Source organism: Coptis chinensis, chromosome 9, assembly GCF_015680905.1.
Source record: "Coptis chinensis isolate HL-2020 chromosome 9, ASM1568090v1, whole genome shotgun sequence".
Taxonomy (NCBI): Eukaryota; Viridiplantae; Streptophyta; class Magnoliopsida; order Ranunculales; family Ranunculaceae; genus Coptis; species Coptis chinensis.
In genome coordinates, this window is record NC_141464.1 from 79,195,901 (window position 1) to 79,219,928 (window position 24,028).

The following is a 24,028-nucleotide window of genomic DNA, read 5'->3' on the forward strand; positions in this document are numbered from 1 at the left end:
CCTGACATCAATAGCCTAACATATAATAGGAAATTATACTAATTAACAAGTAGGGTCGCATGTATGTCATGGTTCTCCTTGTTTTGTTTTGCCCAAGTTTTTTGTGTTAAAAATACTAGTCAATTTGCTAAGCTGCATCTTGATCTGAAATCACAATTCATTTCAGATGTCTTAAGATTATAATTTTCTAATCACTGATTCAGAATTCTAATATTTTTGAAACTGAAAACTTGTACACATTGTACATACTAATCCAAGTCAACAAAACCTTAGATTAACAAAGAAAAGGAAAAGAAAGAAAGGGAGAAAAGAAGGGGGAAAAAGGCGCAATTCTACGATTTGAAGCAATCCCCACTGTTTGCGCTCAACAGTACAATTGCACTATTACAGTGTTCATTTGTGGATAAGATTAGTATTAAGTTAGGGAGTTCGATTACTTAATTGACAATGACATCTACCTTACCACATGGATATGCTTAAGACTTAAGATACAGATTAACTTATTAGTTAAGGCCACCTTTATTTGCCTAGCTACTTCAATAGAAAGTTAGAAACACACGACTTTCTTATCCAAATCATCATTCAACGTTGAATTTTGCATCAAAACAATGCCCCTTAAAACATCTTCCATGACCCTTTATCTATTGGAAAATAAGTAAAACAAAGTAGAAACGTATAGCCATATGGTACCTAATTCTGAACAATTAGAACAAACTAAAGACTACGGCGTGGTCAGTGGTCAGTGGTCACTAGTGATTCTACTCCTCAGTAACATCAAATCTCACTCTCTTTTCCTATTCAAATAATTTTGAAGTTGCTCTTCTTAATAATTGCAGAAGCAGCTCTCTACGAATTACGACCAGGAATACCAACAACTAATAACAGCCCTTGAGACAACTTATTAGCATCAATGCTGATTGAGAACAAGCCTTGGGGCTTCAAATAACATTTCCTCAACAAAAACGCTAAACTTGTATTGTTACTGCCCCTCACTGTGCACCAACCTTGGGCTTGCATTGCCCTGTACGGTACCTCTACTTCTCCCTCTCAATCTATTAGAAGGGACAAAACAAGAAGAACTTGAGCCAGATAGATTCCCATGAGAAGCAAATCATCTTCGTCACTTGGGAGATGTGGTGGAGAGCCTAATTTCTCCAACAAAAACTTGCCTACACCCTAACATGATTGGATGGGCTGTCATGAGTTAGACCCATGGACGTTTTTATGGGCAGTTGGGTAAGCAATCTAAGCACTGATGGAGTTGGTGTAGTTTTTTTAGCTCTTCCGGAATTCCGGCCAGGGTGCAAAATTTTACTCCAAAATGCTCACTGGCAGTCTATAAGAGAACACTCATCTCCGCAATGTCGGCGAAGAGCATAGTTTTGCTAAAGCAACACCTGTGCATACTTCCCAATTATATTACCATCATCGCATCAAACGCGATGGCAACACACAATAGAAAATTATACTAAATAGTAAGATTACAAGTATGCCATGGTTCTCCATGTTTTGTTTGTTAAAAGATTTACGTTATTCAAATTGTGCCTGTCTCCTACAATTTGCCTAGAAGAATATGAATATTTATCAGAAAATGCAACAGATGATCGATATACCAATGGATGAGAATAAGCTTGGAACCACGGAAGAAGACGATCTAGAGAAGTCCACCATGGACCTACAGAAGTACATCCCCTTTTATTTGTTCTTTGTTTCTCCCGTCCCACCCCATTTTGAACTTTTTTTTTTTTTTTTTTTTTTTTTTGGGCTTGAAACCCCATTTTGAACTTAATCAATCCCAAAAAGAGAAATACAGAAATTAAAGTGAACCCTTTGGTTCCTACCTTACAGTACCCCGATGAGACACGTGAGAGGGAAATATTCCAAAGAAGCAAAGAAAAAGTCGGTTGGAACACGGTAGAAAATTCGTGTAAGGCAGTAAGGGAAGCACCAAACGTTTTGACGAAATTAGCTTTTCATATGAAGATGATCATGTAACAAACTATATAAACATGAAACTGTACCTAACATGTGACTACACTATCGGGTGAATATAAAATTTGCAACTGGTATCTGTAGCATTGTAAAGTATATCTAAATCTAAATTGGGTAGAACGACAGTGAAGAGGTTTCTAAAATTCAATCCCATCTTAGGAACGGCCAAGTTTTGGAAAGTTGTGTATATAGCCCTTCATTCTAGACTTCTAGTGTCTCAATCTGTGTCTAGATCCTACAGATTTACTAAGTCCACAATCTACATGCTCTAAACTAAGTAGAACCCCACCAACTCAAAATGGATATTAATCGAGTATTTCTGGAAACTGATAGCAAGTACTCATTTCTCTGTCAAAACAAATTTCCAAAACGTAACTGAAAAAACACAGATGTAGCAGAACGCAATTTGAGCAAAGATTACCACCAGAAACTTACAAAATTGGTAAAACTACTCCATAAACTAGATCCAAAGAATTACATGCATAAATATTGTAGAAGACGACAAAAAATATATAGAATCCATCTGAAAGGTCCTCGAATAGAGCAAACCAAAAAAGAATGGCAACTAGGAACATGCTAGAGAAGTATCCTAATTGCTACACCAGAACAATGTAAATGCTGACATAAGGATGAATAATGACCACAATCGACAACAATAGACCTATAAGCTAACTCAACATAAGAGGTCAGTCTGGAGATCCCTAGTACACAATGCCTAATTTACTGCTCCACCTGCAGATGTTTTCTTATTGGGTTCGAAAACGTACTTGATCAGCGAGTCCTTGATCGACAACAACTCAGGAAACTCATTTTTCAACTTGGATGCATCCAATTCATTGTTGCTTCGTGGCGCAACTATCACCTTAGCCTGCTCTTCCAGTGTAAAATTTTTCCACTCAAACTTGGGGTCAATGTAACTCTTGTACATCTCCAGAATCTCATTATGGCTCACAACTCCGGGATTTGTGAAGTTCCATATACCCCTCAAATTCCTTTTTGCCATCTCAACAGAAATAGGAAGAAGCTCATCCAAGATTGTCATGCTGTTTGGAATGTTCACCACCTTGTTATAACGAGATATCTTCGTAATGAAGTTGCGTGGGTTGCTCAGGTCCGATGAAATTGGCATGCGGACTCGGAGAGTGCACACGTTGTCATATTCTTTCAATAGCTCTTCAACCTGGTTCATGCACAAAGCAATGTTAGGATTAACTCAAAACGGTAAGCAGAAAAAACTATGGGAAAAAACAGAAGAATAATATATTTACCATGGCCTTTGTCTTTGAGTAGAATGAACCAGTGAAATTGGGTGTGTCCTCTTCCTTAAAGCCAATGCCAGAACCTTCTGGATGTGCAGCATCATACTCAAATATACACCCAGTAGCAAAGTTCACCATTAACAACCCATGCTCCCTGCAGACATCTGCCAAGTTCAATGTACCTGCCACATTTGTGCGAATTGTCTCTGTTTTGTGAGATTCACACCAATCAACATTGGGTCTACCAGTCACACCAGCAGCATTAAAAACATGAGTAGGCTTGACATTTTGTATGTCCGCCAAAAGCAGTGACCTTTCCTGCAGCCTCCCTTTACCAAACTCGTAAGGAATACCTTGTTTCTCACAAATTTTACTAAGCAGACCCCCAATCCACCCCGTCCTACCATATATCAAGAACTTCAAGGGTGACTTCGGTGTAGATGGATTGCTCTTTATAACTGGTACCACCATCCTGGTGGGAGAAGGCTTGCTCTTTGCCTGAGTGGTCACAGCATTGCCTTCTTCATATCCCTGTCTTTCAATCCCCGGCATCATCAACATTCTAGGATGAGGCAGCAACGCTCCAGTTACATCGCCCCACCAATCGGGATTGCTAATATACCAGTCCATAGTTTTCTTCAGCCCTTCTTGCCACGTAGTCCTCTCTGCCCAACCTATATTGGTTAGTTTCTGATCATCCAAGAAATACCTCTGGTCATTAAATGGCCTGTTATCCACGAACTTAATGACTGTTTCTGGATCCAGCGAGAATAGATTGCATACATCCTTTGCCACATCAATTACTCTCCTCTCTTTCTTAGTTCCGATATTGTAGACATGGCCGACTTCTCCTTTGTGAAGAACTACTTCAAAAGCCTCAGCAACATCCTCACAGTAGAGATAACTCCGCACATTAGATCCATCACCGTGAATTGGAAGAGGCCTGCCTTGCATAGCCAGTAAAATGAACTTTGGGATTAACTTCTCTGGGAACTGGTTTGGCCCATACACATTGTTCCCTCTGGTGGTTATAACAGGTAAGCCATATGACCTCCCATATGCCATAACAAGCATCTCTGCTCCAGCTTTAGTTGCAGAGTAAGGGTTTGTTGGGAGAAGCTGTGAAGCCTCATGATTTCCCACAACAGCATCTTCATCAGTTTCCCCATAAACCTCATCAGTGCTCACATGGATGAACCTGCGAATCTGACCAGTGACTTTGCAGGCTTCTAGAAGAACATGAGTTCCATAGATGTTGTTCTTCGTAAACTCAAAACTGTTACCAAAGGAGTTATCTACATGAGTCTGAGCTGCAAAGTGCATAATCGTGTCTATCGACTCAGTAATGAGAAGAAAGTTGACAAGATCAGCACTACCAATGTCTCCCTTAACAAATTTAAAGTTGGGCGAAGATCGCGATGGAAGTAAATTCTTCAAATTCGAACAGTAATCAAGTTTGTCAAGGACGACAATCTTGTAGTCTGGATAGCTCCTGATCAGCTTGTTCGCAACATGGGATGCAATGAAGCCAGCCGCTCCCGTAATCAAAATGTTCTTGGGCGTATACGTCGCCATACCCAAGGAGCCTCTGCATCAAACGTTAAAAATGACTTCAAAAAATTACTCAAAACAAATAACCTTTGAAACAATTACAATATATATATAGAATTAGATACCTTATACATAAACCAAAACTAAAACTTAAAATTAAAATAATTTCATATAGGATCAAAACTTCCTGACATGTGTACATATTCATAAGCCAACAATTCACAGATAAACATGTTGAATTAGAAAGCTTGAAAACCAGATCGGATAACAAATCAAAGTTCATTATTTTTTTACGACTCAGATCCAAAATGAATGAATTACAGATCTAATATCCAATGTAGCAAAATTGTAACGAAAACAACAATGAAGATAAAAAAAACAATAGAATGAAAACTTACAGATCTGATCGAGATAAAAAATATTGAGATCGAGAATCGCGGTGTGTTTTATGTTCAGACAAAAGAGGACGAGAGAGTTTTTGGGAGGAAGAATGAAAATTTTAGTTTATGAGTCGGTTTATATATATACTCCCTCTCATTTTTTATTATTATTATAAGCGTGTGGGGGGGGCATTATGGGGAAATTACATTAGTAGTTGTTGGGATTTTATCATGTTCTTTTATTAGTGTATCAACTTTTGATGTTCTTAGTAATATTTTGTTAGGCTTGTTTATTCTGTGGTGAGGAGAGAAAGAGGAGAATTTTTGGTTGGTGTATTATGTGGTTGTGAATTGAAATAAATTTAGTATTAGTATAAATGTTGTAAATGTAGAAACTATGGGTGAACCATGCATTAATTTTTTGAATTATGATGAAGATAATAAGATATCTACAATTATGTAATAAATATTTTATATCTTAGCCTTTTCTCTTAATTTGGTCTTTGTTAGCTAGTGTATGTTTGATTTACATGACCAAGTACTAAAAAAACCTTGTGCAGCTTGCTATAGAAAAGAACACCGGAAAGGGGGTAAAAGAAGGTTTAACTGTGACGTTTCAAGGATTTGGATAAAACAAAATAAAAATGACATGAATCGTGTGCAATGTGGGATGTGTAATCAGTATTATTAATTTATTAGTATATTGATTTTAGATGTAACATAATTAAGTGGTTAAACTATGAGAATAATTTCAATCATAGGCATGCATGAAAATATATTCATCAAGTCGGTGGTCCATGGTCAACTTAATTCCACCACCTGCATTCATAAACTGTGATATCATAGAATACGCGCACAGTCGGCACAGAGTCAGGCAAACTTGAATACGACCAATAATTGAGGATCTTGATGGTCCAAATTTCTTTGGCGTAACCCAGTGACAATTAAGAATCACACTCAAAAACAAAATAATGGAATGCCTCTCATTTTGTTTTTTAACAGATTGTATGTGATTTTCATAATCTACCACCATCTATCGATAGCACCCATTTATCGAAATATATGGCAACAATGTATTGGAAAATTAGTTAACTGATATATATCGACTTCATATCTTTTAATTTCCATAATGCTATTTGAAATGGAAAATACAAGTTGATTTTTCAAATTATGAGAGGATTGAAGCTTTCTTGGTACTTAGGTAAATTTTCAGCAACTACTCTACTACTTTAATTTTTTTTTTGTTAGGTAAGTTAGAATTTAATTAAAAAATAAAAAATTACAAGGGTTTCGGGAATGATCAAAAATGCTCTTTTCTACAATTCAACGCTCTTATACTTACTACAAACTCTCAAAAAAGTACCATAAGGGATTTTTCCACCGTTTTACATAATCTGGTTTACCTTTCTATAAACGAGGATGTTGGTTTTGAAGTCTTGCACCTTCTTTAGAAAAGGCGTTGGCCGAGATGTTTCTTTCTCTCTATATATGTGTTATCTTGATGAAAATGAGTTTCTTGAGACATATTGTCCATCTAGGTGCAATGTTCCATGGGAGTTGATGAGATTCAAAGGCTAATACTGCTCCCATAGAGTCAAATTCGATCCATTCTTTGCATGTTATTGGATGAAACAGTAACTTGTATTTTTTAGGAAATACATGTATAGGTTCTTCATTAATCTAACAGCGTTTAAGACGAAGAGGTGAAGTAGCAACTATATTGGTTCGTTCATATATTTATCGATAGCTCCAGGATAAAAATCTATTTTTATAGAATTAAGGTTAGCATGTCATGTCAATGTTGTAACTTGAAATACTTGTGAATCAATCATGCACAGTGGTAGGACCATTGTAGATTGGGAAACATTGTTATTCGGCAAACTTATACAATTCTCTGTCGAGTATATGGGCTTTCATTCTCTATTATTACGTGTATGGGCTTTAAATTTTTTTAAGGTGGACTTCCGCCCATAACCTCATGGTTAAAATCTTCGGGCCCAATACTGAGCACACTGAAATTGGATCAGAAGGCCATTACTGACTTACTTGTTACTGTTGTTGTGTTGTGGTTGGTTTCCTTACTTTCTTCTGTGCTTATATTCAGCTTATTCAGTTTTTTGATCCATTTTCATTACTCCTCGTTGTTGTTAGCTTAGTTTTCCTCAAGCAAATTTACAAAGATTCTCGTCTCTGTGAAGGCCGGCCACTGAAATTGGGTCGGCCCTGACATAGTGTCCTTTAATTTGTTGCATTTGGTTGTAAATTTGCATTGCACCACCCCAATTATTTAAATCCTTTTATTGTTTTTGTTATCTATTTTATGACAGACTTCTTTATTAGTAAAGTTTTATTAGATATTAATATATTATATACTTGCTTACCACAACATGGATCATGGCATGTTCGATCACTGCCTTTGCCTCAGATTAATTGGCTTTTGAATTAAACATAGTGCAAAAACAAGATAACTGAAACACCATAATATCCGGGATTTTACTTAGGCAATGGGGGATTTTCTATTTCCTCGAGATAAATAACCAAAAATGACATTGGTCCGTGGAATGTGATGACCTAATAACTCACTTTTCATTGAATAACTTAGTTAATAAGTCAATAGATCTCAAACTTCGAATAGACACTCTTATGATTTCTCTGTGTTAGAACTGTTGAATGATCATTTCACTAATTAATTGCCTATTCACAGGCTTGATCATTCATACTAGTTGACTTTTGATCCTTAATTTAATCCAAAAAATGTCAACATGTGAACGCACATCTTTCCTTGAATCTAAACTTGGAGATGATTGTGCACTAGATATGTATTTTAGTGAAAACTATTGGTGAATGAAGCTGCGTTAGTTAGACATTAATTGTTAATACATATGAGGTGTTCAAAATTTGAAATTTTATAATCACTATGAGCAGAATTTGCGATATTCTAATGATCTGATCCATGATTGTATGCAATGCATCGAGAAGACAGTGTATTTCATCCATGGCTCGTTGCTCACTTAACTTCACGGTGTTCCAGCTGAAATAAAAAATAATGAAAAATAAGAGGCCGCTGTGATTAAAATGAATTAAGTGTGACACACGGCAATTTGAAAAGTCGGCATCAAAATATTAAGAACGTGATCTTAACTTTCATGTGAAGCCATGTTTATTAGCTTATAATGATGGTACTACATTATATACTCAAATTCACATACACTTTTTCCCTAAATCCTTATAATCAATACTGAATCCATCTTTCATTTCTCCAATGGCTTTAGAGGTTGGTTATGTTGTTTCCATGTTGTTCACACTCTTCATTTTACTATTGTGTGTCAAGCATTTGATCCAAACGACTAAAAACAACAGAATGATGAAGAAAAAGAAATTATTACCCCCAGGGGAAATGGGCATTCCTTGGATAGGTGAAACTTATGAATTCTACAAGGCGCAACGCAACAACAAATTGTTTGAGGAGTTCGTCGAGCCTAGGATGAAAAGATATGGCAACATTTTCAAAACCAGGCTAATGGGGTCGTCGACAGTGGTGGTGAATGGTGCCTCAGCTAACAAATTCTTCCTCTCTAATGAATTCAAGCTTGTCGTGAGCTCATGGCCATCTGCATCAGTTCAACTAATGGGTCCAACCTCAATAATGGAAAAACATGGGGATCAACATCGATGTATACGTGGGCTTATTGCAGCTAGTCTTAGTTGCACTAGCCTTGAGTCAATAGTACCTAAGATATGTAGGTGTGTTGAGTTGCATTTCAATGCACATTGGCAAGGCGAAGATTCTATAAGCCTATTCCGGTCCACAAAGATGCTAACATTCTCAATTGTGTTCAAATGCTTGCTGGGTATCAAAGTAGAATCTGGTATGCTAGAGATGTTTGAGAATGTCTTGGAAGGGGTGTTTGCAGTGCCTGTCGAATTTCCAGGCACAAAATTTTGGCACGCAAAAAGGGCAAGGTTGGGAATTGAAGAAATGTTGCTTAGTGTCATCAGAAAGAAGAGGAATGAACTTGAGGAATCCTGCGGGAGAGAGAATGGAGACGGGTTGTTACTATCTCGTTTGGTTGCTAGTTTGATCCGAGGTGAGATTAGTGAGGCAGAGGTTGTCGACAATGTGGTCTTGTTAGTATTTGCCGCCCATGACACAACTTCATTTGCCATTACTATGGTGTGTAGAATGTTAGCTCACCATCCCAACTGCTATGCTCGCCTTCTCCAAGGTAGTTCTTTTTCTTATCCCATAAGGCAATAGATTTTCAGCTAAAAGACTAACTATAAAGAAACTCTGTTGTTTAGTCCAGAACATTTGGAAATACTAGACCACCAAAAGTGGGAGAACCACATTAGAGGATACAAAGAGGATGATGTATTTGAGGGAACCTCTAGCATAAAGCATGCGACTCTTCCCACCCATCTTTGGATCTTTCAGGAAAGCTTTGTCGACATTGTTAGGAGGGATACATGATACCAAAAGGATGGAAGGTACAACTAGCTATCTTCTTTTTTCCAGGTTATGTTTGATTGATATTATTGGGTACCCTTTTAGAGATATATGCCAAGAACCTATTGGGTGCACCGACAGACCATCCTTACGACAAGTTTAAAGACTAAGAGTTCCACTCGATTGCAGTTCGATTCACATACCATTAGTACATTAGTCGGATACTCAGAGTTCTACTTTGATTTGGTTTTGTGAAACCCGAATTAGAGAGGTGTCCTTCTCCATCTATGATTCGATCATACCTCTATATAAACACACCGTGTTCATTAGTTCATTAGAGGGATCAATCACGAAACGTGAGAGAGAGAGACACGTAAGAGAGAACTCGTGTATCTGATCTTTTCGCTATATCGATATTGAAGAAGAAGTCGTCGCCTTTGCATACATACACCAAAAAAAACGAAGTTGAAGTCGTGATACACCCTTCTCTTTACCTACACGAAACAGATAAGTCTTTGATTGCTTCAATCTTCTTCTTTTCTCTTCTTCTGTCGGCCACCGAGAGAGTTATATTGTCGTTCTAGAGGGTAGTCTATTCTAGTGCAAAGTTAGGCTAACATTAACCATTGAATCCTGTGGAGGAAGACGCCACCGTTGCCTTTCTCGCACCATGGGAAGGGGCTTAAATCTTTCCTTAAGGACGACCCTAATCCGCGCCTTGGTTATTACATTATTCTCGTCCTTGTCTTCTATTGTTTTTTTTTATCCGCATACAACAATCTTAAGGAAAGATCAAGATGTCTACACTTTGTTGACACCACCGATCAAAGAAACTAATTCGAGTCATGGAAGTAACTTCGCCTATGAGAGATTCGTACCTCTACCAATGCTCAATTTACCTAATGTGTCAAAGATTGAATCCTTCAATGGTTCACACTTCAAGAGATGGAGAGAAAGGGTGTTCACAGCCTAGATGTACTCAACTATGCAAAGTATCTCAATCGATCACAAAGACTGGTGGAGGGTTCTAATGATTTCGAAAGAAATCAAGCCGCTTTTGCTCAATGGGAATAAGGTATGTCGTCATGCTATTTTGAGTACCTTGTCCAATGAGATTTTTGATATTTATTGTTCAAATAAGAATGCACATGATATATGGGAGAGTTTGAACAAAAATACATAATAGAGGATCTTTGGTACTTTCGAGGAAATATGCTATTGGAATTTTCTAAAGTTCCATATGAGAGAGGATAGAGATGTAACGCCTCAAATCCATGATTTTCATGTCTGATTAATGATTTGAAAACCGGGGGTATTAATTTGCACCCCCTTTGTTCTTTGGATGTTTGATTGAGAAACTCCCCGAGTCTTGGAAACACTATAAAAATAGTATGAAGCGATAAGCTAAAGCCGGATGACTCTTGAGGATGTGATCATTCACATTCACATAGAGGAAAAGAACAAGACTCGGGATGAGGTGTTGTCTAAGGAATTTCATTCTAAAGCCAATATCGTTGAAGGTAATCCCAGCAAATCTAACAAAACCTCTAAGAAGCAGAAGTCCAACAAAAATAAGAATTTCAAGGTCAAAGGCACTTCTTTTAAAAGGAGTGGTACTGGCAATGGAAATTGTTATGTTTGTGGTAAACCTGGACATAGGGCTTTTCAGTGCCGACACAAGAAAGACACTGATGATCCTCCCAATGCTAATCTAGTTGAGGGAGATGATATTGTTGCTGCTGTCGTGTCACAAGTGTTCATAGCCACTGGGAAGAGGAACTGGGTACTAGATTCTGGTGCCACCCGCCACGTCTGTGGTGATGTTGAAGCCTTCTCAGATTACATACTAGTGAAAGATGAAAAGGTCTATATGGGTGACTCTAGGTCTGTTCCTGTTGAGGGAACAGGCAAAGGTTCTTCCGGTTAACCGGGGAAAACCCTTTCACTTAGTAATGTTCTTCATGTTCCCGAGATTAAATTCGAATCTGATTTGTGGTCCCTACCGGGAAAAGTCAAGGCCAAGGTGACTTTTGAGAGTGACAAGTTTGTTCCGACAAAGAATGAGGGTTTTGTTGGTAAAGGTTATTGTAATAACAGATGGGTCTTTTCATGTTGAATGTACTTTGACAACATTATTATTAATAAGAATGAATCATTACGCTTTATTTGCTTGACTCTTTTAATATATGGCATGGTAGACTAGGACATGTGAATGTTCATTATATGAAAATGATGAAAGCATGTGGTTTATTGTCTAATATTTCTGATTTTTCTAATGATAAATGTGAGATATGTCTTTGAGACTAAAGCCACGAAGAAACCCCTAGAACCGCGTGTCTAGAGATAAACCGGATTACTAACTCTTATTCATACAGTTTGGGTGAATTCCGGAAGTACCATGTCTAGAGGGGGAAGTTTTATTATATTACATTCATAGATGACTTCTCTAGGTACACCATGGTATATTTACTTAGACACAAGCATGAGGCGGTGAGATATTTCTCAAGTACAAAGTGAAGTTGAAAACCAAATTTTAATCTGTAAGATTAAGAGACTTCCGTCCGATAGGGGTGGAGAATATGAGTCTAACCCCTTCCGGGACTTTTGTGACAAGAATGGCATTATTCATGAGACTACTCCACCATACTCTCCTCGAGTCTAATGGAGTAGCCGAACGAGAACAACAAATGAAACTAAAAAGAGATGATGAATGCTATGCTTGTAAGTTCGGAGCTTCCCCGAACTTGTGGGGGAGCAATCCTATCTGCTTGCCATATCTGAGAATAGGATACCCAACAAGAAAACAGGGAATAAGACACCATATGAGTTATGGAAAGGTCATGTACCTACCCTGACATACTTAAAAATGTGGGGGTGTCTTGCTAAGGTTCTTATAAACGAACCTAAAAAGAGAAAATTGGGACCTAGAACTGTTGATTGTATGTTCATTGGTTATGCTCATAATAGTCTTTGCATATAGATTTTTAGTAGTAAAATCTGATAATAACCTTGTCGATGCTAACACTATTATAGAGAGTAAAAATGCTGATTTCTTTGAGAATTTGTTTCCTTTGAAAATTGGCATTGAGAGGTTGGTAGCTCCTAGTGAACAACAATCAACAGATTCTGAATTTTGAACAAGAAATTCGAATAGTAAAAGAGACGAGAAAATCCACCAATTTTGGTGATGACTTTTACACATTTCTTCTTGATGATGATCCCGTGGCGATAATGAGGCAATCGGTTCTCGAGATGCTCCTTTCTACGGAATGATGCTATCCACTCCGAACTAGATTCGATTATAGCTAATCACACATGGGAGATAGTTGATCTCCTCCCGGGCTAAACCTATATCGTTACAAGTGGATCTTCAAAAAGAAATTGAAACTAGATGGTTCCATTGAGAAATACAAGGCTAGACTTGTAGTCAAGGGTTCTCCCGGAAGAAAGGCATTGACTATTTTGATACTTATGCTCCTCGTAACTAGGATTTCTTCTATAAGAGTTCTAATGGCTCTAGCTGCTATTCATAATTTATTTATTCATCAAATGGATGTAAAAACTGCATTTTTGAATGGTGATCTTGATGAAGAAATATATATGATGCAGCCTGAGGGTACGATAGTACCAGGGAATGAGCATAAGGTATGCAAGTTAGTTAAGTCTTTATATGGGTTGAAACAAGCGCCAAAACAATGGCATGAAAAGTTTGACAGTGTCATGATGTCTAATGGATATCACATAAATGATGCTGATAAATGTATTTACTTCAAATCTTTTGATGTGAATTCATATGTGATTATCTGTCTATATGTGGATGACATGTTAATCATGAGTCCTAGCCTTGATGTTGTGAGAAACACCAAGATGTTTTATCCTCCCAATTTGAAATGAAGGATTTGGGAGAAGCCGATGTGATTCTTGGAATCAAAATCATCGAAAATTGATGGCTATACGGCTTTCACAAGAGCATTATGTTGAGAAGTTTTTGAAGAAGTTTAACTTTTATGATAGTAAGCCCGTGGTTAATGGCACACCTTATGAGGCAAATAGTGAACTTCGAAAATGCTCAACATGGTGTACTTCGATCTAGATATGCCCAAATTATTGGTAGTCTCATGTACTTGATGAATTGCACTAGACGACATTGCTTATCGCGGTTAGCGCGGCTAAGCGGATACACTCATTGTCCTAGTCGGGAACATTGGAGTCGTTAGAGATTAGCCAAGTACTTGAGAGGAACAATGAATTACGCATAAGGTTTAGACAAACTCCACCCTGTGATAGAGGGTTATTGTGATGCAAACCGGATATCCGATTCTCATGATATCAAGTCCACTAGTGGTTATATTTTCACCCTAGGTGGAGGTGCAGATCGCTTGGAAATCTTCTAAGCGACCTTGATAGCTCGTTCAACCATGGAGTCCGAGCTTATTGCTTTAGATAAAGCAAGTCTTTGAAGTCGAAAGTGAGTTCAAAACCTCTTGGCGGATCTTCCTATCGGTACAAAACCGCCTCCGCATTTGTACCTATGCATTGTATTTGTCGGTATCAATAGCAAAAGCAAAGAGCAAAATTGTATAATGGGAAAAGCAGGCATATTCGGCTGCGAGACTACTGATATAAAGCAACCTAATGGAATCCGGAGTTGTGGCTCTAGATTATGTGAGGTCGAGTTAAATTTGGCCGATCCTCCGACAAAGCCACTTAACGGGGAGACAAGTGGTTGATCGTCGAGGGGATGGGACTTTTGCCTTAGATAGAGGGCGACGACGGCAACCCCACCTATGTGATTGGAGATCCCATGAAGTAGGTTCAAAGGGAAAAACAAGTCACCTAGTCGCCTCGTATGCTATTGTCTTTATTTGAGGCGTCCCACCCTATGACTAGATAGCATTTTTGTATACTTTGTATAACTTGAATAGCAATGAGAACGGGATGAGTTATTTTACTCTTAATGGAATCCATAGTCCTTATTTTTATGAGATAGTGTATTTTAACCGCTATGTACACTTGATGGATATCCACCCACGTGAATGTAGAACCGGATCGGTTCTTATGGGTATTGAGGCAAATACTCTGAGCATTCACTTAACACGTAGCTAAGGGCCAAAAAACAACACCGCAAATCGCATATAATGAAAGAGCAATGTGGGTGCATGTCCTCTATTTTACTACAAGGAATGTTGGTTCAAAGATTTTTAATCCACCACTTTCAATGATTATAAGACATGTTACCCTATGACCGTTTCAAGCCTCAAAAGCACCAAGATCTTATGCATTGTTTTTCGATTCTCTCCGGCATTTCGTTAACCCATTTCTTTTGTAATATCCTATTCCAAAATAGTGGGGACTATAAGTATTTTGAAATAGTGGGGATTGTTGGAATCTTCATGTGTATTTCAAATACTTGTGTGTTGTTTAGTCCCACATTGATGAACCACCACTAGCAAGTGAGGTATTTGAGGTGAACCTCTAGCATAAGGGCGCCCTTAGGGTACAAAGGCTTTTTGTGTTAGGAGGGAGGACTCACCCAAAACCCACACACGCTAAGCAAGACCGAACCGAGGCGAAGTCGCGTGGGTGTCGTTTGTTAGACTAGTGGGTAGTGGATCATCAATAGCCTAAACTTTTTCTTTTGAACAAGTTTAGTTTCGGAGTTCCACTAACAATTGGATTCTCAGATCGGCTTGAGAGTTCTACTTTGATTTGGTTTTGTGAAACCGAATTAGAGGGTGTCCTTCTCCATCTATGATTCGATCATACCTCTATATAAACACACCGTGTTCATTAGAGGATCAATCACGTAACAGAGAGAGAGAGAGACGTAAGAGAGAAACTTCGTGTATCTGATCTTCTTCTTCTTTGCTATATTGAGAGAGAAGATGTAAGTCTTTGCCCTCCATACACACCGCCAAATAAACGTAGTTGAAGTCGTGATACACCCTTTCTCTTACCTACACCGAAACGATAAGTCTTTGATTGCTTCAATCTTCTTCTTTTCTTTCTTCACAACCGTTGAGGAGAGAGTTATATTCACTTGCTCTAGAGGGTAGTCTATTCTAGTGCAAAGTTAGACTGCTCATTAACCATTGAATCCGTGAGGAAGACGCCATCGCCTGCCTTTCTCACTAGGAAGGGAAGGGGCGAAATCTTTCCTTAAGGATTGACCCTTAATCCAGCGCTTGGTTATTACCTGTTATTCTGTCCTTGTCTTCTATTGTTTTCTTTTATCTGCATACAACAGTTCTTAATTTCTTTTCTTATCCCATAAGGCAATAGATTTTCAGCTAAAAGACTAACTATAAAGAAACTCTGTATTCCGCATTGGCAGAACATTTGGAAATACTAGACAACCAAAAAGTGGGAGAAACTCTTACATTAGAGGATACAAAGAGGATGATGTATACATGGAAAGTGGCTCGCGAAAGCATGCGACTCTTCCCACCCATCTTTGGATCTTTCAGGAAAGCAATTGTTGACATTGATTACGAGGGATACATGATACCAAAAGGATGGAAGGTACAACTAGCTATCTTCTTTTTTTCCAGGTTATGTTTGATTGATATTATTGTATACTGGTACCCTACAAATTTAGAGATATATGCCAAGAACCTATTGTGTGCACCGACAGACCATCCTTACGACAAGTTTAAAGACTAAGTACTTCGGGGATTCTCAGCGGGTCGATTGCAGTACAACACATCGATTCAAATACCATTAGTACATTAGTCGGATACTCAGATGTATACTCTTGGTCTCAGACTCATCCCATATATTGGGCATTTATCTTCTTCCATGGAGTGTGCAGGTGCTATGGACAGCATATGGAAGCCATTACAATGAACAATATTTTCAGAAGCCTTTGGACTTTGATCCGGACAGGTTCGAGGAGCCTATTGCACCATATGTTTATGTTCCGTTTGGAGGAGGACCAAGAGTATGTGCAGGATACCAACTGGCAAAGTTCAACATCCTCATTTTCTTGCATTTTATGGTAACTCGATACAATTGGTCGCTAATTTATCCCGATGAGCGCATCACAATAGATCCCCTGCCCTTTCCCTTCCATGGAATGCCCATTAAAATTTCTCCGAAACTGTAACAGAAACTAAACACACAAGATTGTTTGTACATTTAAACTAACACAATATTTGCTCTTTCCATTCTTTTGAAGTTTTGATTATAATAGGTTGATTACATCGTTGAATTAATGTCCAGTTTAAATCTTTGTACCTCAAAACCCAAATTCGGACTCGAATAGATTATAGAACATGCTTTTATTAGTCATGTGGTCTACAATCACAATCAAAACATGGAAACAGTTGTTGAATTTTCGTAAGGTTTTTTCAATTTTTCGGTTCGAGGTCCCTATATTGTCAGAAAATATTAGCTGATGGGCGATGATGTTCCCTCGAGCCCCTCACCGAGTTCACCGATTTCGTCTTGTGGGGGCGTTTATGCTTCCCACACATACAGCAACCGTGTTCCTTCAATTTTTTGTGGTTAAATTTTATTAATTAATTGGTCATCAAACCATTAGATTGATTTTAACACACGACCGCTACAATTATAGTATTGATTCAAAGACCATACTATATAAAGGAAAGCCAGTATAGCAAAATGCCAACCATGTACATCTAATGAAGATAGAGCCTTGAAGTATATTCTAAACACGAAATTCTTTCAAAATAAGGAAATACAGCTAGACAAGAGTAGTAGAAATTAGAAAGGGATGTTAATGAACAATTGTAGTCTATGAATTTCAACAAGGTTTCACAGAAATCTGCGTGTGTTCTGCTTGTTACTTCATAAGTTCATATCACATGAGTTCCTCCTTGGCCTCAATCTCTGCTTATGAAATTTGGACCGGCGCCGCTGGAGTTGCGGGTACGTACTATTTATCTATTTTGTGTATCCCTTCTTCTCTTAATTTTGTGTGATGGATGATATACATATGTTTGAATCCTTCTTGCATTTTGTATCATGGTGCGCGCACTTCCACATGAAAAAACAGGATAGCTCATATACCTCTTGTGCTTATAGAGTTATATGTAAAAGAAAGCATTGAAGAAAGGATTTAGAAGATAGTGGTGATCGAAACAAGTTAACCTGACAAATTGATTCCTCAAAGCAAACGTAAACGTATCAATTCTTAGATTTCTAGACTTGAATACGTCAATTTTTGTTAATTGAAAAAAACTTGACAAATTTGCAACACTCAAATTCATATAAGGCATGTATGCATACCCAGCTCCCAAAGCTTCAATTGCTCTTGCATCTCAAATTCCACTGCTAATCGCTTCTGAATTTCTAATGGTGTCCATCGATACTTGTCAGTTGTCACCTCAAAGTATTTGCAATTTATGCAACCCAACTTCTAAACGACTCCAGAAGTCTCATGGCAATCTACACGTGGTCCGTTCTTACAATCCAAACAACTAGGCATGGGCCACCACCCATCCTCATCACACAACACTGACAACAGTCAAGAGCTACATTTTCTCATTTCAAGCCACTACTATGAATTTTGTCGCCAAGCTCAAATAGTGTTCTCAAAATAATTTCGATTTTCTTTCTTGTCCGTTTCCACTTTCCAGGCCCCAGCCCCCAGCCCCCAGCCCCTAGGGGACAAATATATCGATTTCAACAGATAAATCGATATTTCGCGATACTTTATAGCTATTGGGGCGGCTGAGTTACGGATCCTCCTTTAAATTTCAACAACAAAAAAGTACATACTCGAAACCTCCGAACATATCTTAAAAAAAAAAAGAAGAAAAAATTTCCACAACAATGTCGTCTTTCACACTCCGTTTTCCCTCAATCTATTCATCACCCAAAATCTCACCACGCTCCACCACAACCAAAACAAAATCATCGTTCCTTAATTTTAATCAAAATCTCACAACCCCAAACTCCATTTCCTTAAAAATGTAAACTCCTCTCAATTCCTCTCACTTACTTTATTAAAACCCAATAATAATATTCCTATCATAAAATCGACCACCCCATCACATATTTGCATGGCCTCATATCAAACTGTACCAGCATCAGACCGTTTGATATCAATCATAGCATATTTTATCCCATTCTTAAGTGGTTTATCATATGGTTATCATTTATTCTCATATTTCCCAACCTTAGAATTCATATTCAACCCTTTTGTACCCATCCTAGCATTTTATAAATCAATACCTGGCTCTAATTTATTAACATTTTTTGGTTTATATCTTGGGGTTGTTCGTGATCGTAAGTTTAATCGTTTTGTAAGGTTTAATGCTTTACAAGCTTTGTTATTGGAGTTTTTAATGATTGTACCGTCACTATTACATGTTGTTTTTCCTTATGGTGAAGGTTTTGGGTTTAAGATTATTCAAGTGGTGCATAGTGTGTGTTTTGTGGTGGTCTTGTGTTGTTTTGTTTATGCACTTGGGTTTTGTATTTTTGGGAAGAAGCCTTATTTTCCTAAAATTAATGAGGTTATTGAGTGGAGACTTTTTGCTGAAGATCAATTTTAGTGTTATAAGCTGAAGGACAGAAGACTTGACAGACATGGTTGTGAATGTTGAAGTTTGAGAAATGGAAAGTGCAAGTTTAGATTCAGAATGTAATGTAGTGAAGTTATCTAGAGGCAAAACATATTTATGAGTTGTAATGTTTAATGGAGTTGAAAGTTTCATTGGTTTTCTAATGCAATTGCATTATTTTGTTTAGTATGTTTGATATTTAGTTTTGATCGTAGTTGTGAATAATGTCAAGGAGTAAAACATGAAATATAAGATGTGTAATGCTGCATGACAACTACACTTCCAAACATTGAGATTTCCCGGGGACCATATCATGTGGGACTTCCACCAAAATTTGATAGTTATGATATTCTAGTGCAATTGCCTTTTTTTTTTTTTTTTTTATGTTTGAAATTTAGTTCTGATCCTAGTTGTGAATAATGTTAAATTGTTAAGGAGTAAAACTTGAAATCTCAAATGTATAATGCGGCAGCCAAACTTCCAAATAAACATTGAGATTTCCTATCAACTATATCTTGTGGACTTTTACCAAAAATTTGATAATTCTGTTATTCTGTATTATGTGTCTCAGACTGTCAGCTTCAACTACACATATGGAATGGTTAGAAAAAACAACAGAGACACTTCAATCATTTCAGTTTTGTATAAAACTCGCAAGGGAATACAGAGGCAGTAATATATTTTGCTAAAAACTAACAAATGAAGCAAGCAGGGACAATAGAATACTGAATACCTAGGATCTCACAACTGTTTAGACTATTGTTGTTAGCATATTCAGTAGTATTTGCAAAAGTTGTCCTATAACTTAATGAAGAACTTGTCATAATTGCAAAAGGCCTAACTGGATATTGTTTGTTCTTGTTTCATTGTTTGTGGAGTTCATATACGATGATTGATCTTGAACACTTCAGTTTAAAATTCAATATTCTTCCATGGATGAAGTAAATTTCGTAATTAAGATTTGTAAAATCTTGTATTATAACACCGTTTGCTTCAATGGAATCAGAGATGAGTACCTTTGAGAGCAAGATATGCCTGTGATCATTCTTAAAGACCATGGTCTATTTTGGCTCCTTGGTAATACCTCAGCTCAACACAGTCTTCGGGCTATGTTCAACTATTCAAGCAGATCCGTCTAGTGTGTTTTTGTATATGTAATCATATCGGTATTTACATTGAATTGCACTAAGCTTGTTTTGAAGAAGATGGACACGGCAAATGCTTCTTACAATCTTATATGTATTCTTTGTCTGCCTTTTGCCTCACTTTTCTCTTTCTAAATCTTATTTCTGAATGGCTTTGATTACTGAAAAGAATCTCTGCTAATATCCTTATTTGCTACCAGGGAACGTGTTTGCGTTTGTGCTGTTCATGTCTCCTATGTGAGTTTTAGTCATACTTCTTCCTTTTCATTTACCAGAAGTTACGAAGTCAATTGTAAGTGAGGATATGCTCTCTTCTTATACAGACCCACTTTTAGAAGAATAATCAGAAATGAATCTACGGAGCAGTTCTCTGGATTGCCATATATATACAGCCTCTTGAACTGCTTGATCTGCCTCTGGTATGGGTTGCCACTTGTGAAACCTGGTATCATACTAGTTGCTACAGTCAATTCAGTTGGTGCGCTTTTCCAATTAACCTATGTTACTCTATTCATTGTATATGCCGAGAAAGCAAAAAAGGTATGTTTCCCTTTCAAAATTTATTGTATGATCCAGAGTTTATCCTAGTTTTCTTTAACATCTTTAGAACTTTTTGGTTATTTTGCCTCGACATGTTGCTGACAGGTGAAAATGTTAGGTTTGCTGCTTGCAGTTCTTGGTGTATTTGCAATCATAGTATCACTGAGCATGAAGGCATTTAGCCCTAATAGACGACAACTCTTTGTTGGATATTTGAGCATGGCTTCTCTAGTGTCCATGTTTGCGTCCCCATTGTTTATAATTGTAAGTTCACTATTATTATGTTGCTTTACGAAATGGTAATCTTGTTGCAAGAGAAATTATCAACAGAGAGATTGTATACCAGAACTTCTCTGCTTGTGCTGATCCCTATAGCTAAGTAGTTTACATCCATTGTTCAATTCATTCTAATGAAAACATGTATTTTGCTAGAATCTAGTGATCCGGACAATGAGTGTTGAATTCATGCCATTCTATCTGTCCCTTTCAACCTTCCTAATGAGCGTGTCTTTCTTTGCATATGGGATATTGAAGTGTGACCCGTTCATTCATGTAAGCTTCCTGGGAACTTGAATTCATCTGAACTCTCTATACGAACTTGCAAAATCATTTGAAGGTGTTTTGCCCTATCTTTTGAGTCTAACTAATTTGTTTTGTTGAACTCTTCTTTGTGTTTCAGGTCCCAAATGGAATCGGAGCGTTGCTTGGAGCAGTACAATTGTTGTTGTACTCCTATTACAGAAGAACATCGATTCGAGACCAAAGAGAACCATTAATAGTGTCATAAGAGTGAGTGAAATGTCAGATGCAATGATATTATATTGCTCCATTTCTTGCTGTGGTAATTGTACATATGCAATTCTTTCATTGTTTTTTTAGGTGCGTATTACTATTGTTAGTAGGAAACAAAATTTACCAACAAGGTCACATAGCTTTTTTTTTTTTTTTTTTTAATCATCACATAGCTTTTTTTTTTTTTTTTTTTTTTTTAGCTAATCATCACATAGCTTTTAATACCATTTAGCATGATTTTTTATTTTTATTTCAATTTTTCATTATGAAACAAAGTTTCTTATCAAGTCACTCTTTCTCTCACTGTCCTCATTCTGACTTCCTAAACTTTAGTCTATAGCTATATACTCGGTGTTGGGCCTTGATCCTATTTCTATTATCTGTTGGGCCCTTTTCTTACTGAATTTGGGCGAAGTGGTGCTATCGGAAATGATGATTGCTCTTTTCTAGTCACTTATGTCGTCACTTGATCAACCATTTGATCAGCTTATCTATTGTCATGTCTCTTAGCAAATCTTTTTTTTTTCGCTACAATCTCTAAGCAAATCTGGTAACCGATAATTAGGGGAGATTTTGGTCCTCAACTAGCACATGCTCCATGGACTCTCATAACTTCGTAAGTCACTAATGTTGTAATGTGGAGTTGTGGACACTGTGGGTTTGCAAGAACGTGCATGGTTGACTCTCTTTTATGAACAAGTCTAAATTGATATTTGGGTAGTTTAATTCAAGTAATAAAATATCGCCGATATATCATCGATATTTTTGTGTACACTGATATTGATATATTCGATATATATCGATATATATTAGAATTTTCGATATAATGATATTTATTGATTGATATATACGATATATCCGATATAAATTGTTGATTTTGACTGATATTATTGACTTTGATTAAATATTGTTGATTTTGACCGATATATTGTCGATATTTCCGATATAATAGACGATATTTCTGATATAATCGATGATATTTCTGATATATCGACATACAAAACAAAATTTTGACTGGTCACAAAAAAACTAGATATATATGATATTTCTGATATATATCGGTTTTTAGGTATACCGATATATTTCCCAAATTCGATATTTTGATCTTTGGTTTAATTTGCTTTTTTAATCATTTTGTTGCTCAACCACCGTGGGCTATATATATTTTTGAATGACGAGCCTGGGGCAGATGCCTGTCCAAGCCAACCTTGTATATTTCGGTATACTTTGATAAAATTTTCAATTAGTCTTCTTTTAAAATAAGTAGACGCGCCTGCAGTTTATGCATATGCAGTACAGTACTATCGAAATACCCAGTACTATTGAGTATGTCTCCAAAACTAACAAAACATCCATGTTTGTTTTTATTGTAGTCTTAAAACTAACAATCACCCTATTTTCAATAAAGACATTAAAAAAACTTGTAAATGGTGTATTTAGCATTTTTTCCTTATACACTTCCATTATGTCACATCTAATTAAATCCACAAACTCAACCATTGACTTCAAACTTGACCTATAACTCAACAACTCACTTTTAACCAAATTTTGTTTACCTTTCTCTTCCATCTTTTCTTTGCCTTTTGTTTTTGGGTTTACACTTGTTGAGATAGTTGCATCTTTACTTTGTTTCGGAAGACTCAGTTTAGATTCAGTGACCTTCCCTTGCAACGTAACCTAAAAAAGAAAATTAATGATTTAGTAGTTTGTTTCAACCAAATTTCATTGCGACATGGATATTTTAGTATAAAACATGTCTCAAAACTCAAACAAACATCACCAATTTAAACCACAACCAATACTCATGTTGCATTAGGATTTGACAGCCATGTTGCAGTAGTAAGTGACAATGCAAATCAATCCAAGTATATTCGATACAACACTCATGTTGCAATGAATACATTCAACACGTTTTAACCAATTTATTTTCAATTTTTCATAAAATAGAAATCCTAGTATATCAAAATTGTGAAACTATCAATGAAATTTGGTTTATAAGCTTTTTGTCGTTTGGTTGTCCTTTTTTTTAGTAGATTTCGTGTTTGTTTGCACATGATCGTTTGAATCGTTATTTTTTTCTTTATTTTGAAATTTGGGAGAACTTGGGTTTTCTGTTTGCAATATATATATATATATATATATATTATTGACTTTTGATTTATGTGTTTAAAAGACAAATTTGTAATATTACCAACAAATATACCGGGTGGGCTTTTGGTTTGTATTAGCCCAATTTCTGAAACTTGTAAGCACTGTTCTAAAAATCAGTCTAGGCTACCACCTAGGCGGTCTCTAGGCGCTAGGCGGTGCCCAACTGACTCGCCTAGGCCCGAGTCGTTTAAAAAATCGGTGGACCGACTAGGCGGTCCAGTCAATTATTATTTATTTATTT

General features: G+C 36.9%; 3 protein-coding genes and 1 long non-coding RNA gene across 6 annotated transcripts; 2 read left to right on the forward strand and 2 right to left on the reverse strand.

The window, feature by feature from the left end:
* Positions 1 to 2,423: 2,423 nt before the first annotated feature.
* Positions 2,424 to 5,355, reverse strand: LOC147478420 (trifunctional UDP-glucose 4,6-dehydratase/UDP-4-keto-6-deoxy-D-glucose 3,5-epimerase/UDP-4-keto-L-rhamnose-reductase RHM1). The gene is made up of 3 exons (XM_086584922.1): positions 5,201 to 5,355; positions 3,261 to 4,839; positions 2,424 to 3,172 (listed from the first exon to the last, which is right to left on the reverse strand). Exons 2-3 carry the CDS (start codon positions 4,824 to 4,826, stop codon positions 2,708 to 2,710), a joined length of 2,031 nt encoding a protein of 676 aa, XP_086441048.1. The 5' UTR covers positions 4,827 to 4,839; positions 5,201 to 5,355; the 3' UTR covers positions 2,424 to 2,707.
* A 2,991-nt stretch (positions 5,356 to 8,346) lies between these two features.
* CYP718 (cytochrome P450, family 718) lies at positions 8,347 to 16,875 on the forward strand. Its single transcript, XM_086584923.1, has 3 exons — positions 8,347 to 9,408; positions 15,964 to 16,151; positions 16,441 to 16,875. Exons 1-3 carry the CDS (start codon positions 8,445 to 8,447, stop codon positions 16,732 to 16,734), a joined length of 1,446 nt encoding a protein of 481 aa, XP_086441049.1. The 5' UTR covers positions 8,347 to 8,444; the 3' UTR covers positions 16,735 to 16,875.
* Positions 16,876 to 16,902: 27 nt separating this feature from the next.
* LOC147478422 (bidirectional sugar transporter SWEET2a-like) lies at positions 16,903 to 21,939 on the forward strand. Of its 3 annotated transcripts, none has more exons than XM_086584925.1 (7): positions 16,903 to 17,519; positions 19,731 to 19,828; positions 20,505 to 20,541; positions 20,628 to 20,844; positions 20,950 to 21,108; positions 21,379 to 21,396; positions 21,524 to 21,766. In XM_086584925.1, the coding sequence occupies exons 2-7, from the start codon at positions 19,753 to 19,755 to the stop codon at positions 21,629 to 21,631; spliced, it is 615 nt and encodes a 204-aa protein (XP_086441051.1). In that variant the 5' UTR covers positions 16,903 to 17,519; positions 19,731 to 19,752; the 3' UTR covers positions 21,632 to 21,766. The 3 variants fall into 3 exon arrangements, 2 of the variants coding, with proteins under 2 accessions (XP_086441051.1, XP_086441050.1); XR_015209529.1 differs by lacking the exon at positions 19,731 to 19,828 and adding an exon at positions 21,852 to 21,939 and having other exon boundaries at positions 16,916 to 17,519; positions 21,277 to 21,396; positions 21,524 to 21,775; XM_086584924.1 differs by lacking the exon at positions 16,903 to 17,519 and having other exon boundaries at positions 19,732 to 20,398; positions 21,277 to 21,396.
* LOC147478423 (uncharacterized) lies at positions 17,271 to 19,724 on the reverse strand. Its single transcript, XR_015209530.1, has 2 exons — positions 17,880 to 19,724; positions 17,271 to 17,783 (listed from the first exon to the last, which is right to left on the reverse strand). It is a non-coding gene; the product is annotated as an uncharacterized LOC147478423 (long non-coding RNA).
* Positions 21,940 to 24,028: the final 2,089 nt, after the last annotated feature.

Coding starts and splice junctions, on each gene's coding strand:
- LOC147478420 (XM_086584922.1), bottom strand. CDS start 4,826: ATGGCGACGTATACGCCCAAGAACATTTTGATTACGGGAGCGGCTGGC. Junction 3,173..3,260: donor ACTCAAAGACAAAGGCCATG/GTAAATATATTA, acceptor TGCATGAACCAG/GTTGAAGAGCTATTGAAAGA.
- CYP718 (XM_086584923.1), top strand. CDS start 8,445: ATGGCTTTAGAGGTTGGTTATGTTGTTTCCATGTTGTTCACACTCTTC. Junction 9,409..15,963: donor CTATGCTCGCCTTCTCCAAG/GTAGTTCTTTTT, acceptor CCGCATTGGCAG/AACATTTGGAAATACTAGAC. Junction 16,152..16,440: donor TGATACCAAAAGGATGGAAG/GTACAACTAGCT, acceptor TGGAGTGTGCAG/GTGCTATGGACAGCATATGG.
- LOC147478422 (XM_086584924.1), top strand. CDS start 20,365: ATGGACACGGCAAATGCTTCTTACAATCTTATAT. Junction 20,542..20,627: donor GTGCTGTTCATGTCTCCTAT/GTGAGTTTTAGT, acceptor CTTCTTATACAG/ACCCACTTTTAGAAGAATAA. Junction 20,845..20,949: donor ATGCCGAGAAAGCAAAAAAG/GTATGTTTCCCT, acceptor TGTTGCTGACAG/GTGAAAATGTTAGGTTTGCT.